The sequence below is a fragment of the Megascapheus bottae genome, chromosome 2 (assembly GCF_031878675.1).
Source record: "Megascapheus bottae isolate mThoBot1 chromosome 2, mThoBot2.hap1, whole genome shotgun sequence".
Lineage (NCBI taxonomy): Eukaryota > Metazoa > Chordata > Mammalia > Rodentia > Geomyidae > Megascapheus > Megascapheus bottae.
The window spans coordinates 25,580,152-25,600,151 of record NC_143510.1 but is presented as its reverse complement, the minus strand read 5'-3'; the positions used below and the strand labels follow the sequence as shown (position 1 = coordinate 25,600,151).

General features: G+C 35.9%; 1 protein-coding gene across 6 annotated transcripts in view; it reads left to right on the top strand.

The window, feature by feature from the left end:
* Ngly1 (N-glycanase 1) overlaps nt 1-20,000 on the top strand; it is a 66,668-nt gene that overhangs the window by 21,915 nt on the left and 24,753 nt on the right. For all 6 annotated transcript variants that reach the window (XM_090322423.1, XM_090322414.1, XM_090322387.1 and 3 more), the window contains 6 exons: nt 238-457; nt 4,074-4,195; nt 5,085-5,230; nt 7,261-7,371; nt 8,457-8,621; nt 13,498-13,683. In XM_090322423.1, coding sequence (XP_090178549.1) covers nt 238-457; nt 4,074-4,195; nt 5,085-5,230; nt 7,261-7,371; nt 8,457-8,621; nt 13,498-13,683 — 950 coding nt within the window. The remainder of the gene's footprint in view (nt 1-237; nt 458-4,073; nt 4,196-5,084; nt 5,231-7,260; nt 7,372-8,456; nt 8,622-13,497; nt 13,684-20,000) is intronic.

Below are 20,000 nucleotides of genomic sequence, written 5' to 3'. Positions count from 1 at the left end.
CGCTCACTGGAGATGAGAGTCTCATGGACTTTAATGCCTGGGCTGGCTTTGAACCTCAATCCATAAATCTCAGACTCCTGAGTAGCTAGAATTACAGGCGTGAACCACTGTGCCTGGCTTTGGAAAACTTGTATCTTAGGTTTTAATATGTCAGCTCCTACTTTGAGAACAAATGTATAGATAATTTTAAATTTGGTTAGCTTTACAACTCACTTGATTCCCTTTTAATTTCCTCAGGTTCTAATATCAGTGATGAGGATTTCCTTTTGCTGGAGCTTCTACACTGGTTTAAAGAGGAATTTTTTCAGTGGGTGAATAACGTCTTGTGTAGCAAATGTGGTAGAGAAACTAGATCTAGAGAGGAATTATTGCCCAATGATGATGAGCTGAAGTGGGGTGCAAACAGTGTAGAAGATCATTACTGTGACATATGCCAGTTCTCTAATCGGTTTCCAAGGTGAGTTCCTGGAAAGGAATCAAAACAATCTCTAAATAAAATGGTTGTAAGTTAATGTTTATTAAATGAACTTCTTTTTTTCTTTTCATATATTTTTTATTATAATTAATAGAAGGGTTACATGATATTTGCCAGATAGATGGTGCATTAATTCCCATACATTGATACCTTTTCACATGTCTTGGTCCCCTTTTCCCTCCCCCCACCCCCACTCCTCATCTTGTTTTCCCCCGTTCCCTATCCAATTTCAAAGAACCAAATACAAATATATCCGATATATCAGGTAACAAAGTGAGATACTGTAACAATTCTAATTCTTCATTTTAATTCTTAGAAATCAGTTTCTCTAGAACATAAGTATGTAACCTATGCCTGGCAGATTTAATCCAGCTACATTTTAGTTTTGTAAATAATGCTTTATTATAACACATCCATGTTGATTTGTTTACGTAAGATCTGTGACTGCTTTCAGTCTGTCTCAATGGTATTGAACTGGTGACAGATCACCTTATTTGTAGACTAAAGTATTTACTATCTTTTTTATAGAACATTTATTAACTCTCGTTCTAGGATGTACCTTTTATGTGAAATCATAGAATTTTTTCTTCACAAATCTCTTTAAATATATGATTTTAGTTTTATGGAAATGGATACTGGTATATAATGAAGATAATGCTTATTTTATAGTGAATACAGTACTTGTACATAAAGTGAGAATCAAGTAATGTGGAAGATAAAAATAAGTAGCACTGTTTACCATAGCAAAGATATGGAACCAACCCACATTCCCCTCAGTAGATGATTGGATCACGAAGATGTGATATTTATACACAATGGAATTCTATGCTGCTGTCAGAAAGAACATCATACCATTTGTAAGGAATTGGAAAGACTTAGAAAAAATCATATTAAGTGAAGTAAGCCAGAACTCAAAGGAACATAGGCTCAATGGTTTCCCTCATTTGAAATAATTAGTACAAACCTAGGACTCTCCTAGTAGAGGATTACAATAACTTAAACCCTGGATACATAAGGCCATACAGGATGAGGTGAAATTAATGGACCTCAAGGACATGGAAACAAGAGCTTAATTATGAGTGACTGTTGTTCTTAATGTACTATTTTTTCCTCTTCTCTTGTACTGCCCTTTGGTTAATCTCATATTGTTACAGTATCTGACTTTGTTAGATATATATATTATATATATATGTGTGTGTTTATTTGAAATAGGAAGGGAAAAAATTAGGGGAGGAGGTGGGGTGAGGGAAATGGGGACAAAAACATGAGAAGGGGTATCAGTGTGTGAGAAATAATGCACCTATCTGGAAAATATGACTGTAACCCCTCTATACATTAAAATAGAATTTTAAAAAATAAAAGGTGTAATGTGGCTGTATTGTTTTCTTATAAATATGTTTTAATTAAGCTTTCTCAACACCTAGCATATCTCTGTATTTTAAACTAAGGTAATTTCAATTTACTTTTGTTATAGGACTCTGTAGATTTGCTTGGCAGTACTTAGAAATTTTTTATTATATTATCAAGAAAAGAAATACAATGTTTCTGAAAACTCTGATTTGTTGGGCTTAAGGACTCAATTCAATCCTTGATTCACAACTACCCCTATGATATACAAAATATAGGACAAGCAGAATATAATATGCATTATCTAAAGTTAGTGGATGCTATTTAACATTGAAATGGGTAAGATATACATGTAATTAAGTCCTCAATGTTTTTCTAGGCAGTAGGTTTTAAACTGGTAATGCAACATGAATAAAATAGCACAGGCTAAGATAGATACTTACCATAAAATGTTATTTTGGGGGTCATTTTACTGTTACCTGTTCTCTCTATATAGATATTTTGGGGGGTGCTTGTGTTTTTGGTTATTGTGGTGCTGGACATAAAATTCAGGGCCTCATGCATGCTTGCTAAATCTCCAGCCTTAGACACTGTTTATTAGTGGGTAATGTAATTTATTTTTTAAAATGGTTTGGTGCTAGAGGCTCAACCTAGAGCCTTGAGCATGCTAAAACTACAACCTCTCGTCTGCTAGATTTCAATTTAATTGACTCTTATAGTGACATAGGATGCTGTAATTTATGCTTTTTTTGAGTATGTTTACTAGCACTCGAACTCATGCTCTCCCTCAACCCCATGCCTTCAGCTTTTTGCTGAAATGAGTCACATAGACTTTTCTGCCTGGACTGATTTCAAACTTTGATTCTCAGATCTTGATCTCCTAAGTATCCAGGGTTACTAGCATCATTCACCTGTGTCTAGTTTTATGCATTAATGTTTTAAAGGTATGTGTTACCTTAATTCTCTTTTGAAGTTCTAATAAACTTGTCTGGCCAATTAAATGAATTAAGTTTAAGAATAAAATTATGGGGGGAGGGAAATGAGGACCAAGACATGAGAAAGAGTATCACTGTTTGTGAAGTAATGCATCTTCTACCTGGTGAATATAATGTAACCCTTCTATTAATTACAATAAAAATATATGGAAAAAAGAAAATTATAATCAGAACTGTCATTGCAAATAGATGTTGAATTAAAATGAACTAAGGTTGGGTAGTTTCTTTAAAAAGTTAGTTACCATTTAAACATAGTGAACTAATTTTAGCAACTCCTTAAGTACCTTTCCTAGAGAATCTGCCTCTCCACATTTTTTTTTCAAATACTAGTTTAAATACAAGCTACCTTCTTCAGTTACTCTCCTCTCATTAAATCCGACTTGTCTGGTTTGTATGACATTCTGTCATATAATGAAATTATTTAAGTTCTTTTTTGTAGGACTGTAAACATTTTGGAAGGCAATATCACTGTTTAGTTACTGTTTATCAAAGATTCTAGTAGGATGTCTTGTTATAGTCTAGGTTCTCTCATCAAAATATTTAAAAGTAAAGAATTAAGAAATATGATTAAAATATGATAGATGAATGATTATTGTTCAGATCCACAAAGAAAATTCAGGACTAAATGATACTATAAATCACATGACTTCATAAATACCTAGAGTGTTTCATCCGGCAGATCCATAATAATACATTCTTATTTAAAGCCCATGGAACTTTTTCCAAAAGAGATCATATTTTAAAACATAAAGCAAGCAAGTCTTAATGAATATAAACAAGTTGAAATAACTTTCCGTATTCTGTCAGACCGTAGTAGAATAAAGCTAGGACTCAATAACAACAAAACCTGTGGAAAATGGAAACTGTTGAATGATCAGTTTGTTATTGAAGAAGTAAGGTTAATGATTTAAAAATTCCTCGAATCTAGTGAAAATGAAAGCAAAACATACTACTGGAACCTTTGGAACACGCACATGTGTATGTATATGTATATATATATATGGAAATTTATATTTATATGTATATGTACATACATATGCATAAGAATAAAATATATGTGCACATATATTTTATAACAATTATATATGTGTGTATATATGGACATTACCTAAATTAATAAAATTGGTGGCAAGAAGGTTATATTACAACAAATACTCATGAATTATAATTGAAGTTTAGCATAAAGATAGTATCAGTTCTTTAAAAATTTTTTATTTTGATCATGAGTCAGTGTTGTCTTTGTTTTTCAAAAACAGATATAACAACCCTGAGAAACTTCTGGAAACGAAATGTGGACGATGTGGCGAGTGGGCCAATTGCTTTACACTGTTCTGCCGAACTTTAGGGTTTGAAGCTCGCTACGTTTGGGATTACACAGGTATATAGTAAAATATGAGCAGAGAAGAGTGAAGTTTTGTAAACTTCTTTGTACTCTATTCTTAGTAATTTTACTAACAATTTACCATAGAATTTAAAATAACGTTTCTGTCTAGTTAAGAACACATGTAACAATGTGCTATACATGTCTTTATTTTTAGAGGAATTACTATAATTTAGTAAACTTTAATTGGACTATACAGAAAGTTTTAAAAAATCCCTATCTGTACTTTATTTAGGAATGATTTATACCAGGACATGGTGATTTATACCTGTAATTGCAGCATTTGTGAGGATGAGGCAGGAAGATCAAGAGTTCAAAGCCAATCCTGAGCTACACAGTGAAGGGCTCTCCTCTCTGTACCCCCCACCCCCCCCCAAAAAAAAGAAAAAAAATAGGAAAGGAAAAAAATAATGCATGTCTACATGTTTTTTAAAAAGGTCATTTTTCTTATTAGGTTTTATTTGTGATTCCATTATCTTGTTAGTGTCAGATAAAACCTTCAGTTAATGGTCCCTTGCATTTAAGTCTAGAAACATTCCTGTTAGACTTGCTATTTCTGGGGTGTAGAATCCACAGAGACACTACCACTTCCAGAGATAGCATTAATTCCTTCACATTGACAAACTGAGCCTGATATCTCTTGCTATTGTTTACAGATTGTTTTTAACTGTCTACCTCCATTTTCAAGGATTATGGAGAAACAAAAATGAATACAAGTATTTTAGAGTCCTGTATGTCATTAAATGCTTACACTCATTAACTAAAACTGAAAATAGTGCAGATGACTTTTTGTGAGTCTTAGGAACTTGTATGTAGTCCTTGGAAGTCATTCTGGAATAGATTTAACTTTTGTTTCCTTTTTTTCTTTCTCATCTTACTTGAGTAGACCACGTTTGGACAGAAGTCTATTCTCCTTCTCAGCAGCGATGGCTGCACTGTGATGCATGTGAAGATGTCTGTGACAAACCACTCCTCTATGAAATAGGATGGGGCAAGAAACTTTCTTACATCATAGCATTTTCTAAAGATGAGGTAGGGCGTAAGAGAAATTATTGTTTGAGAACTAAATAGAAATTTGTCTTGACAATGTTATAATGGTATATCTGCCATAAAATAAGCTGCATATCTTTTCAATTCAGAGGTTAGTAAGCTTGCCATAGGTATACACCTATGAGCTCTTTGCTATCTTCAGTATTCCTCTCTGCATGCCCGCTTTTCCTGTTGAGAGACTTTTGAGTAATTTTCAGTTTTTAATATTTTAAGCTGCTACCAACACTGGTGCAAAGTCTTTATATGGCATATACTTGCTTTTCTTTGCTTAATGCATAAGATGGAATGGCTGGATCATATGGTAAGTGAACATATAACAAGTTTTAAGAAATTGTTAAATTAGTTTCCAAGTGACTGTGTCATTTTACATTGTCACCAGCAGTAACTGAGAATGTGAGTTTCTCCACATCCTGGATAACATTTAGCATGGTTTAACTTTAATTTAGCCCTTTTAACAGATGTAAAGTGATACTATGTCTTTTTCCCTTGTATTTCCCAAGTGACAAGTCATATCAAGCATTTTTTTTGGTACTTATTCGCTGTCACCTTTGACTTATTTGCTATCCCCTTTGACTTTTGTGTGTTTTTTCCTTTGTGTGTGTGTGTGTGTGTGCGTGTGCATGTGCTTACTGTTGCCTTGGGAGTTTCTTATATATTCCTGCAAAGCCAATTAGCAGACACTTGTTTTGCAAAGATTTTTTTCCATCAGTAGATTTTCATGTTCTTTGTGTGTATGTGTGTGTACATGTACATATATGTGTGTGTGTGTGTGTGTGCACGCGCGTGTGTGCGCCATACTGGAGCTTGAACTTAGGGCTTCAAGCTCTTGCTTAGCTGTTCACTCAAGACTAGCACTTTACCACATCATCTACACCTCCATTTCTGGGTTTTTGCTGGATAATTAGAGATGAGACTATCTTGGATTTTGTCTGCCTGGGCTGCCTTTAAACCATGATCCTAAGATCTTAACCTCCTGACTATATAGGATTACAGGAGTGAGCATAACTTTTCATGTTGTATGACTTGAAGAAGAAAAAAAAATCGTTGCAGTCCAGTTTGTTACTTTATAGATTGAGGCTTCTGATGTTGGACCTAAGAAATTTTACTTATCCAAGATCACAATAATTTTCTTTTGAAAATTTTACGATTTGTATTTTTATATTTATTCTGTGGCTCATTTTGAGTTAATTTTGTAGAATATTCAGTTTCAACATATGAGTAATGAATTAATGCAGCATCAGTCATTGAATATGTCCTGTTTCTGTGGAATTGTTTAATTTTTTGGAATCAGAATTGTGTATAAATCAGATAGCTAATATTTTTACGTTTTTGTCTTTGTTATAAAGTATTTCTTGGAAGTCTATTCAGAAATTAAGGGGAAAAAAACTCATTTCTTTCAGAAAGCTTTGTTTTTTCAATTTGAATGACAGAGTTCCATTATGTAGCCTGTACTGGCCTCAAACTCTACACGTTCATACCTTATGCTCCCAAGTGCTGTAATTATAGGCATATCTACCAACTGCTTTTTTTTTCTTTCTTAACTTTGTGTGTGTTTGTGTGGTTCCACAGACAGAAGCCACGTGCTAGACAAGTCTTGTATCACACAATTATATCATCTGCCCTAGCTGTTAAATGTTAAAAAATCACTGTTCTGCTGGGCACAAATGGCTCCTACCTGTAATCCTCATTACTTAAGAGGCTGAGATCTCAGGATCATAATTCAAATCCAGCCCGTGTAGAGAACTCTACTAAGCTCCATCTTCAGATAACCAGCAAAAATGCCAACTATAAACATGCCTCAAATGGTACAGCAAAAAATTAAATAAGAGCCTGAGGCCCCGAGTTCAAAGTCTAGCCCTAGCATAAAATACACACACACACACACACACACAACCAGCAAAACCTAGTTTTTTCAAAATTGCATTTAATGACTGCATATATTGTAGATATTTATCATATAAAGGTTTATGCTTAAAACCTTGTTAAATTTTGCATTCTATCATTTGTTTCAGGTAGTTGATGTCACTTGGCGATATTCTTGTAAACACGAAGAGGTGATCTCTAGGAGAACTGAAGTGAAAGAAGATGTACTTCGAGAAACTATCAATGGGATTAATAAGCAGGTGTGAAGTGTCTGGTTTTCACTTACGTTTCTTTTTAAAATATGAAATGTCACATTTCTTAAAGTTCAGTGAAATAAAAATTCAGAATTTATGGTGCCTGACATAAATAAGGTGGCACATATCTTCTTTCTGAGTATTCCTTCAGAGATTCCATCCTGGGAACCTGGAATCTATTCTAGACCCCCTTGTTTTAGAAGGCTCTAGACTCCTACTTACTTTCACCTCTGCTCTTTGATCTGATAAGAGTCTGTAGATATAAGGTTTTGTTTGTTTTTCACCCAATAGCACCAGGCTTGAACTCAGAACCTAAGCTCTTGTTAGCTTTCTTGCTCATAGCTGATGTTCTACCATCTGGGCCACACCTTCACTCTGACTTTTTGCTGGCCATTGGAGATGGAATCTCTTGGACTTTTCTGTCCAAACTGACTTTAAATAATAATATTCTGCGTAACTAGTACTAAAGTTATGAGCCAAGGAATCCAGCTAAAACTTAGCTCTGTTTTGTTCAACTCTTCAGTTACCATACTGTGGTTGGCTTTCCATCCGTTTGTCCTTATACCACTAAATTGGCCCATGTCTACAGGGGAGAAAAAAAATGCAGTGTGTGTGTGTGTGTTTGTGTGTTTGTGTAGATGCCACTTCAACTTTAAATTTAGGGCTTGAGGCATTAAATATAGGTAAAATGATTTCTTTATATAAAATGTATGCAATTAGTGTTTTTATTTTCTATATGCTGTGGAAGTAAAATTGCTTACTTTTCTTTTGGTTGGTTGCGGGCTTGAACTCTGGTCCTAGGCACTGTCCCTGAGCTCTTCAGCTCAAGGCTACTGCCCCACCCCTTTAGCCACAGTGCCACTTCTGGTTTTCTGGTGGTTAATTGGAGATGAGTGTCACTGACTTTAGTGCCCGGGCTGGCTTTGAACCATGATCCTCAGATCTCAGCCTCCTGAGTAGCTACTAGGATTACAGGTGTGAGCCGCTGCATCTGGCAAATTGCTTACTTTTAAGGTTTCTTAAGTTGCAAATGCTTTAAGTATATTTTGCTTAGACATATATTTGTGCATTTCTCTAATCTTTAATTGCAGAGACAGCTATCATTGTCAGAAAATAGAAGAAAAGAACTTCTCCAACGGATAATTGTAGAGCTTGTTGAATTTATATCCCCCAAAATCCCTAAGCCTGGAGAGCTTGGGGGAAGAGTATCTGGATCAGTGGCTTGGAGAGTGGCCCGAGGAGAAATGGATCTAGAGGTATTTACTTTATTTTACCATTTTAATTTTTCTTATTTTCATGCTCCTTGCTATGCTGTCCTCATTGCTCATAGAAAACACATTGGCCATGTCCTTTCAATTAACTTTACAGAGTAATAGTTTAGAAATACAAACATCAGAAAGAATGTACCAGTAAACAATTGACATATTGTAATCACATAAAAGACTTTAGCAGAGTATTTTTTTAATTTGTACAGTAATTTTATATACTTTTATTCTTTTTTTAAAGAAATTCTTTAAGTAGTTCTACAAAGAAGGTGCCATTTAACATAGCAGTTTATGAATACAATGCATATTGGTCACTGTCACCCCATCAACATTTTCACACTCTTTTAAGCCACTTATTCCCCTTCTTAATTTTGTGGTGTATACAGTGAATTCTTGACTACATTTGGTGCCTTTCTCCCCTTCACTCATAATTCTTTTGTAACTACTTACATATCGCCCAACATGTTTACTTGCAGATTTATAATACACTCTATCTACCACAAATCAGGGAAACTATGCAACCAATGTTTTTCTGGGTCTGGCTTCCCTTAAAATCATTTTTTCCAAATCTTTCCATTTTTTACAAATGGTACAATATCATTTTAATAGGTCAGCATAATTCTATTCTAGATAGATTAGATAGATAGATAGATAGATAGATAGATAGATAGATAGATAGATAGATAGATAGATAGATCAACAGACCGACCGCATTTTCTTGATCCCCTCATCCATTCCCAGGGGCATCTGGGCTGATTCCCTATCTAGGGTATCGAGAATAGTGTTGCAGTGAACATGGTTGTGCTGGTTGCCTTACTGTAACGTTGTGAGTGGAATTGCTGTGTCATGATAGTTCTATGCTTAGTTTTTAGAGTAACCTTAATACTTCTTTTCAGAGTGTTTGAACAAAGTCACATTTACAGCCAACAGTCTGTTAGAGTTCCTGTTGACCATATCCTCACCACCATTTGTGAGATTTTTCTATTTGCCCTTTCTACCACAGGAAATTTTTTGCATAAGAAGTTACGGAAAAATGCATAGGTTTGTTAGAATGCTTTTTAATAGCCATAGTCAGTAATCAGAATAAGAGATTCATCTCCAGCACCCCAGAAACAACCATGAGTTCCTTTCCAGTCATTATCTCCTACCATAAAGTAACCATTGTCTTAGCTTCTAATATCATACTTACTAGTTCTGTTTCTGTGCTTTTTATAAATGAAACCACATAGTTTGTATGTTATGTATTGCATTTGTCACATGAAACTCATACATGTTGCAGTATTTATGATGTATTTATCCTTATTGCTGTGTAATATTCTGTTGTGTAAATGCATTGTAGTTTATATGTTGCATTATTTCTAGGTTTGAGCTGTTTAAAATTGTGCCGCTGAATCTATCACATATTTCTATTGAGTAAATATTTGGATATATTACATATTTCTGTCACATAACCCTCTAGAATTGGAATGTCTACGTTTAATAGAATACCAGTATGTTTAGACTTAGTACACACTGTCAGGCAGTTTTCTGAGTAGTTGTGTCAACTTTACTCTCTGACTAGCAGTGTAATCGGCTAGCTTTGGAAAAGATGACATTCCACATCTCCACCAACACTTGGCAGTGTTTGGTTTTTCGTTTTATTTTTAGTAATTCTAACGGTATGCAGTGCTGTTGTGATTTTAACTTGAATTTTTGTAATGATTGATAGATATGAAGACCCCTTTGAACTTTTGGATATATTTTTGAGGATGTGCCCATTCTAGTCTTTCTAGACAAGATTGTAATATAGTAAGAGGACTTTGCATTACTTTGTATTTCCTCCCTATGAAAAATTTATGAAGTACAGTGGGAATAATAGAGAATTGGAGTAATTCCAATGATGAAAGTTGGTATTTCTATACAACAATGGAAATTTAGTTTCTATAGTTATACCCTGTAGTTAGGGACCCCTCAAAAGCCATTGTGCTAGGCTCTAATGAGCTTGATAATGTCATACAAGCCTGTCTCTTGCCCTAGGGAGTGTGAAGGTGAATTGCTGGAGAGTATTGTAGATACCTACTAAGGTATGTAATGAAAAATGTTTGAAAGCAAAATAACCCATCTTGTATTTGTATCAAGCACTTCTAAGCAAATTAAAGTTATGGATCTACTTTTCCTAAATCTGCTGTTGTTGGAACTCATTTTTTGTTTGTTTGTTTTTGCAAGTCCTAGGGCTTAAACTCAGGGCCTGAGCACTGTCCTTGGGCTTTCTCACAGCTAGAGCTCAGCACCATTTCCTGCTTTTTTTGTGGATGTGGTACCAAGGAATCAAACCCCAGTCTTTGTGCATGCTAGGCAAGCACTACCACTAGGCCAAATTCCTGGCCCCAGCAACTCTTTTTTTCTACTGAAGGAATATGTTCAAAAGGACTGAAGTGTCCCCAATACATTTTACATTTTTAAAATTTATTCCATCATCTCTAAGAGGCAGGCAGAAGTATTGGTTCAGCTGTAGAATTACAAAAGCTAAACTCAACAAATAATTCAAATCACTGCTGATGCAGTACAAGTTACAAGTATAAATCTAAATGAAGGAGCTAATTTAATCCACAGCTGTGTTCAATTTAAAGCATGGTTATTATTTAGGTCTTCATTTTATTTTTATGGGTGGTTGTGCTTCCTCTTACATGGCATGTAAGTTGATTAATCTTTAAAAATATGAATTGGGTCATATACCCAGATTGCTTTCCCCTTTTGAAAATGTTTAAAATTTCTCAGTTGCTGAGAACATCTTAGAATCATGAATTTAGAAATTGTTTTCCCTTTTAGAAGTTGATGTTTTTAAAATAAATAGAAAAATGTTTATCTTTGAGGGGGGAAGGTGGAAATTAAATCTTATATTCATTTGGGAAAAGAAGGAAAAATTGGTAATAGTGTCTCCAACAACAAAAGTTGTGGTTTAAGACTTAATTTTAGTTTAAAAATACTTTTTGTAGGCCTGGAATTGCCCACCCTTCTGCCATATTTGGGATCCTAAGGCTAGCTTGAACTACATAATGTCTTTAAAGTATCTTTTCCCTTTATACTTTGTTACCCTTTAAAAATTGGTAGCTAAGCCTTTAAATATTATTTTCTTGTGTTTTATATTATGTTTTGTGAAATATACTTGATAAAAAACCATAAGGAGAGGGAAGTCTTAATTCAGTACTACAGAGTGGAGGAGAGGTGAGGAGGGGAAATCAGGCAGGGATGGAGGGGTGGATGGAAGGATTGGGATGGGTTGACATGCTTATATATAAATTACAATGTACTAATTTAGGAATTATGAAAATAATCTCTAAAAATAAAATATTTACCTTTTTGGCAAGAATATTCACATGTTACAGAAGGTAATTACAGAATTACCTTCTCTTTCATATATTTAGTGTGACTATTTTTAAATGCTGACAATCAGTACATTAAAAAGCTGGAAACACAGCCTAGTGGTAGAGTGCTCGCCTAGCATGCGTGAAGCCCAAGGTTCGATTCCTTGGTACCAACTACACAGAAAAAGCCAGAAGTGGCACTAATGGCTCAAGTGGCAGAGCAAAAGTGTAGCCTTGAGCAAAAGTGTCCAAGGATATTGCCCAGGCCGAGTTCAAGCTGCAGGACTGGCAAAAAGATAACAAGATACATATAAATTAATTTTTCTTGTATTTAAAATAATTTATGTTCACTGATTCTTGTACATTTGAGGTTTTTATATATTTTTTTATACCTACCACCCACAGATTAACCAAAAAGAAAAGCTTTGCCTTCTACCCTGATCAGTTAGTAAATACTACACAGCAAGATGTTTACACATTGTTTTTGGAAGTAGATGATTTTGTCTTTCAGGGGTTCTCTGGCAGTCCTTGGGGATGTTTTAGTTGGAAGAGATGAAAAATATCTAACATGAATTTATTTTGGATTAGAAAATAAAAACTACCTAGTATTTCAAGGCAAAAATGAGCTTTCATAGTAATTTTCAAACACAGAAGTCTATTTTAAGGTATTCTCTTACCTCAGAGTATTCAGGAAAGTATACTCTGGTAACAGAGGCTTTAGGTTGAGTCCTAAAGAGATGATAATGAAGTATGTGTACATTACAAAGAATACCATTCTAGACAGGAAAGCAGCCCAAGGCCTTGAGGCAGGAACCAGCTAAACTTTTTTAAGAAATCAAAGGAAAAATGAGAGTGGAAACATAAAAAAGAAAAGGAAAGGCTGGGAGCTTGGCCTAGTGGTAGAGTGCTTGCCTAGCATACATGAAGACCCGGGTTTGATTACTCAGTACTGCATACATAGAAAAAGCTGGAAGTGGTGCTGTGGCTCAAGTGGTAATACTCTAGCCTTAAGAAAATCCAAGGACAGTACGCAGGCCCTGAGCTCTGGAAAAAAAAAAAAAAAGGAAGAGTGACATGAAATTCAGTTATAAATAGGGGACAAATCATTTAGAGACTGAGCTTTGGTAATAAGGTCAAGTGAGTTAAGCAAAAAATAAACATATCCTACCTTATGATTTTAGACATTGATTTTTATATTTCTGGAGTAGTGGAGTATGGATACCAGAGGTTAAGAGTTGAAAGCTGAAAGTCATTTTCGAAAGAGGCTGTTGCAGTGAAAGTAAATAGATATGATAGTATTGGAAATAAAGAAAAATACTGAACAGATTTCAGGTGGATCACAAAATCATAAAAAATGAAGTCAGTGCTGATACCTCTTCTCTAGTGATGCCTTGACATCATATTGGCATCATAGCCATTTAAACAAAATATTTTCCTTTCAAATTGAACAGCTATAACTATCTGTTCCTCTGTTTCTTATGTTATTTATAATACTGTAAAACTAACTTCTGTTTCTTTTTAAGAGAAAGGAAACCCTGTTCGTTCCCTCTGAAAATGAGAAGATATCTAAACATTTCCACCTTTGCTACAATATTGTGAAAAATCATTATGTCCGAGTTTCAAATAACAATCAAACCATTTCTGGATGGGAGAATGGTCTGTGGAAAATGGAATCCATATTCAGAAAAGTTGAAACAGACTGGAACATGGTAACTTAATTCATGAAACTGTTTAAAACTTATGTTATTGTTTAAACCTATATAGATTGGCTCTATTTTTCAGTTGAATATATTATAAAAGCATATGTTTAAGCTGGTTTTAGTAATTCTTCAACTTGGTGAAAAAAAATCCTGTCCCAGCATAAAAAACTACACTAGAATCAGGCATTTGAGGTTCACACCTATAATCCTAGTTACTCAGGAGGCTGTGGTCTAACGATCAAGGTTCAAACCCTGCTCAGACAGAAAAGTCCAATAGACTCTATTTCAGTTAACCACCAAAATGGAACTATGGCTCAAGTGGTAGAACTCTAGCCTTGAAAAAGCTCAAGGAGAGTGCCCCATGCCCCAGGACTGGCAAAAAAAAAAAAATAACAGGTGTGTTTATGAGCATCATCTGTATGCTACTACTATAACAGGCATTAAAGTACAAAAGACATAAAAATATCTCTGCTTTTATTTAAATTCATATATTAGATGTAATTTAAACTAGATGTTTCTACTTAGCCATATAAATATCTAAATTAAATGTAATAATTTTGAAAACTTCTTACGCTAAGCCAAAATTATTTTAGGATTATTAAAATTATAAACTTGGAAATTTTCTTAATTAGCTGCATAAATGTACTGTAATTCTGTATTCTGTGATTAATGAACAAGGATGAACATCTTCTAAAAAACTATTCTTAACCTAAAAATTCCTCTAAGAGGAATGTGGGATGAATTAGACATACTATTTATTCGGTGACTAGTCTATACTTGCTGGATTGAAGAAAATACATAGATTTCTTCCTAACCAGTAATAGAAGAGAAAATAACGATGTGGTGCAGATTGTGACCTGCTGAGAAACAGGTGCTCCACTGTGGTATATTTTTTCTTTGTCATTTGTTCATGAGTGCCTATTGTATTAGGCACTATTCTCAGCTGTTTGGATAAAATGATGGAAGATGTGGCTCCTGCCCTCACCAAGTAACAGCCACATAAACAGCCATCTTAGCAGCCATGCACAGTGCTGTATCACCACATTGCTATGGAAACACCGAAATGGGAGGAATTAGCTTTGGCTGTGGGAGTTGGGCAAACCTCCCCAAAGCAGGCAGCATTTGAGCTGGACATTGAAAGATGAGTAGGTGTTCACCAGGCAAAGAAGCCGCAGGAAAAGGGCATGAAGTATATGGCATATTTTCATATTTCTAAATAGAATATTGTTGGTGGGTTTTATGAGCAGGAGTTAAATATGTAAATGAGATACAAAGACCATTAAATAGAAAACAAACCACTATTCAAGAAAAGCTTGTGCCTTGATTCTCCCTTGTGAAAGATACTATTTTTAAGTTGAATGTATCTGCTTCTAGCTACAATATTTAGCACTTGCAGAAAGCAATAATCCACATTTCATAATTGTTATTTGTTTCAATTGCTTGTGTATTCCACTTAAGTCCTACTTCTAGTTTTTCTGTACAACAGCCTCAGTTAGGAGTTCTTACCTCCCATTTTCTTAGTGATTTCCAACCTTGTGTCACAACAGATCACATACAGCCTGCTCTTGTTGTTAATGGGCTTGAACTCTAGGCCTGGGTACTGTCCTTGGCCTTTTTCCTTTAAGGCTGATGCTCTACCACTTTAAGCCACTGCTCCACTTTGAGTTTTCTGTTGGTTAATTAGAGGTAAGAGTCTTACCAACTTTCTTGCTCTAGCTGGCATTAAACCACAAGCCTCAGACCTCAGACTCCTAAGTAACTAGGATGACAAGGCCTTCTTTTTTTATTATTTATTTTAGTGCTAGAACTGGGAGTTTTGACTTGGGGCCTCAGGCTCTCTCTTGCTCAGCTTTTTGCTTAAGGCTGGTTCCCTACAACTTGAGCCATACCTCCAATCTGGCTTTTTGCTGATTGAAATAGATTATCTCAGACTTTCCTGCCCACCTAGTTTTGAACCACAGTGCTTCAATCAAGACGACAGATATGAGCCCCTGGGCACTCAGCCTGATCTTGGATTCTTAAATTCTTCTCAGTTATTTTCCCAGGGTCACATGGATGTGTTAAATTTTATTCTCATATTGTTAGCAAATATATTGTTATTTGAACCTAAAAGCCCAGTCAAGATGATCTGTGTATGCGTTTTGAGGTAGCTAGCAAAACCTATAATAAAAGTGGTTCATGACTTGTTTTCGCCCTGTGTCTGCCCCTGCCTAGGGCTCTTCAAAGGCATTCTCCATTCTTTGGCTAGAGAAATGGTTTCTAAGCCTCGTTTGTTACTGTGTGTGCACCTCAGAGTCTCTGCAGAGGGACCCTGTCTTCCCTGGGATTGCCTTGGTTTCTGCATTGCAGTTGCACTACCCTCTGCCTTTCTGCAGAGCCTCCTCTGTTTCCTTTTTCTTAGATTCACTGTCCTCAAACTTAAGCTACACTCCCTGCAGTCCCATCTAACTGAATCCATTTCCTTTATAGATTTCATTGTCCCAGGTCCCTCTCCTTTGTGTAACATATATTCAACAGACATGTAAGAACATACTCTCTCTTCCCTTCTAGAGTGGAAACACTCCTCAAGCAGAAACCTACTTTGTCATTTCCCATTCATTTCTCATGTGTCTAATAGTGTCTAATATATAATCAGTACTATTGAACCAATTATATGTTAGACTATAGTCTTTAGTAAAGATGTAAAAACAATGATTGAATGTATGACATGTAACACATTCTGTGCCACCCTAGGGCTTTGGAGACTATTATAGATACCTTGTTTTATCCACAGTATTCCCTGGGTGCTCTTAGATACTTTTGCTTTCAAACAGTTTTATTGCTGTGTTTATCACTTAGAGCAGTTCTTGCACTTTGTGATGCATGGCATTACGCCAGTAATTTAACTACTCAACAGACATGCATTAGCAAACATTGTGTTTGGCCTTCAGAATGGAGTGACCTAAAGGGCAAGCCTCAAAGTGCTCGTGCAAGTTTAGATTAGTGGAGTCATTTGATTTTTCTTTTACAGTTAAGAAAGTTGAAAGCCGGCCTTTTTTTTTTGCCAGTCCTGAGCTTGAGCTCAGGGCCTGAGCACTGTCCTTGGACTTTCTCAAGGCTAGAGCTCTACCACTTGAACACAGCTCCACTTCCAGCTTTTTTTCTATGTATGTGGTGCCGAGGAATCGAACCCGGGTCTTCATGCATGCTAGGCAAGCACTCTACCACTAGGCCAAACTCTCGGCCCCGAAAATTGACTTTTTAATTCAAAATAGTGAATCTAAAAAGGGAACAGATTTCAGGTTAGAATTCTTTAAATATATTTCAAGATTATACCAATAAAACCCTCTTATGGGCAAATTCAGCATTTCTTCTTTCTTGGTTCATATTAAAGATCAGAGCCTTTTAATTTTTGAAGACAAACCTTTTATTTAAAAAAACTGAATTTTTTCAGGTTTTGAGCTTGAGGTTCTTGAGATATATTACAACTTCAAATATCTTAATTCTTACAAACACGTATGTTTGATGCTATTAATTACAAAACATATATATTGGATTAATAAACTTGTTTTTACTGATTCAGATGCATGTTTCTCATTTAAGTATAGTATCATTTGAGAAACACAAATGAGACAAGCTTATTTTTCAAGATGTAAAGTTGTATTTTAGGTGCCAGCAGCATGGCCTAGTGGTAAAGTGCTTGCTTAGCATGAACAAAGTAGTGGAGTCATTTTTAAAACAACATAGCATATATGTATATGATGCAGAAAGCGGGAAGAAAATAGGAAGAACCACTGCCTTCTTGAGTCAGAGGTCCTTGCAGAAGTAATAGTATATCTCCCTTTTCCAAGAGGAAGAAAGCTCCCTCAGCTCATTCGAATTCAATTGTGGAAGGAGAGGGAATGGAGGCATGAGAAGTAGCATATGAAAAAGCACTAAGGTTAGAAACAGCTAGTATCTTCATGGAAGAATAAGCAGTAGAGGAGCTATGGACAAGAGTAATAAAATGAAATATACGTAGTTGTCAAGCCTTTTTGGGCAAAAGGATATGGTGGAACAAATACACCAGAGAAAGCTCCAAATACGAATAATAGAGTAACTCAGAATTGAAGCATGGAATGATATAAACACAGTAGGAATGAAAAGGGATTTATGTTAAATTTCAGTGATAAAATGAAATAACCAAAAATAATATTCATGGGTAATATCAGTTTACCAGGTTTGAATTCAAATCCCTCCCACTCCTGATATCTAGAAATGACTGACTGCAGGATGCCTTCTGTGTGGTGAACTTAATTAAAATGAATCTTAGCAGAAGAGTAATTTTAAGAGAACTGCTTTAAATTTAAAGAACCACTTCAAACAGGCACTAAAAAAACAAACCTCCAGGAAATTAGTTATCTGACAGGTAGTAATCAAAAACTCTATCCAAAGACCTTCTGTAAAATAAAGAAGCTGACATGCAAACCGTTCTGTCTTGAAACAGAATTGTTACAGCCAAAACCTAGAGGAAGTTATATCTGCATACATTATAAATACTTTAGACCTTTGATTATAAATACATTGATATTGTTCTTAACTGCAAGGAAGAAAGGGATAGATTACTAATGATAAGGGTGGTAGTTCTTTCTTCCTACTCCATGATTTATGATTTTACTAGCTTTCTTGCTAAGATAGGAGAGAAACACTCACTTTACTACATAGACCCACAGATTGGAAAATCAAGCATATAAAAATATACACAGGGGCCAGGAGTTTGGCCTAGTGGTAGAGTGCTTGCCTAGCACGCATGAAGACCCAGGTTCGTTTATTCGGTACCACATACACAGAAAAAGTCAGAAGTGCGGTGGCTCAAGTGGTAGGGCGCTAGCCTTGAGAAAGGCCAAGGACAGTTACAGTGCCCAGTCCCTGAGTTCAAGCCCCAGGACTGGCAAACATACACAATAGCCGGGTGGTGCTTGCTGCTCATACCTGTACTAGCTACTCAGAAGGCTGAGATGTGAAGATTATAATTCAGAGCCAGTGGGAGCAGGAAAGTCCATGAGACACTTAATCTGCAATTTAACCATCAGAAAATCAAAAGTGGCTCTGTGGGCTCTAGCATGCACGAAGACCCAGGTTTGATTCCTTGGTACCACATACATAGAAAAAAATCCATAACTGGTGCTGTGTTCAAGTGGTAGAGCTCTAACCTTGAGAAAGCTCAAGGAGAGTGCCCAGGCCCTGAGTTCAAGGGCCAGGACTGGCAAAAAAAAAAAAATGCACCCTAGAATTCAGAGTGAAGTTAGATGTGCCTTGAAAAATTGAGTCTAGAATATGCACATTTTAATACTTAATGTTTCTTTTTTTTTTTTGCCAGTCCTGGGGCTTGAACTCAGGGCCTGAGCACTGTCCTTGGGCTTTCTCAAGGCTAAAGCTCTGCCACTTGAGCCACAGCACCACTTCTGGATTTTTCTGTGTATGTAATACTGAGGAATCAAAACCAGGTCATCGTGCATACTAGACAAGCACTCTACCACTAGGCCAAACTCCCAACCCCAATACTTAATGTATCTCAAAGGCTTCTTTATGAATCCAGAACCTGTGTCCCCATAGAGCTTATGATTTGGTTAAAACTTGATAACCCAGATGAGAGACGGTTACATTTTGATAAGGAAGTATTGGCAGTTTGAGGTGGTATAAAATTCTAGAGGACCTTGAAAACCAGTGGTTGAGACACTTAAGGCAGGAGCCAGGTACTTGAATGGCATCCTACACGTCTTGAAGGATGTAGAAGCTTTTAAATGTTAATGTGATTAAGCCATTTAGAATTTAGCAGTGTTGGGCAGTTGCAGTAAGATGAGTTTAAAGTCAAACTAGGGGTAAACACCGCATATATGAGGAAAGGGCTCTTTGCCAGACATTTCAGAGACATCATTTTTAGGATAAGGTAGACATCACTGAAGACAGCTTGTATGATTGGCACTTGCCAGTGGTTGTCAGCTTTTGTGTCAGTAAATGGAGGAGAAAGAGGCAAGCTGGGAGCAGCTGGTATACTTAAATGACTTCTAGTCATGTATTTTTAAAGTTGAAAGAGCTGTTAAAAAAAGAACCAGAACTGTACTAGTTAGGTAGACACAGATATTGCCTTTTGAGTTTGTTGTTTTTGTTTTGTTTTGTCATGGGCCTTGAACTCTGGGCCTGGGCACTGTCCCTGGGCTCTTCAAATCAAGGCTACCACCCTACCCCTTGAGCCACAGGGCCACTTCCAGTTTTCTAGTGGTTAATTGGAGATGAGTCTCTCGGATTTGAGTGCCCTGATTGGCTTTGAACTGTGATCCTCAGATCTCAGCCTCCTGAATAGCTAG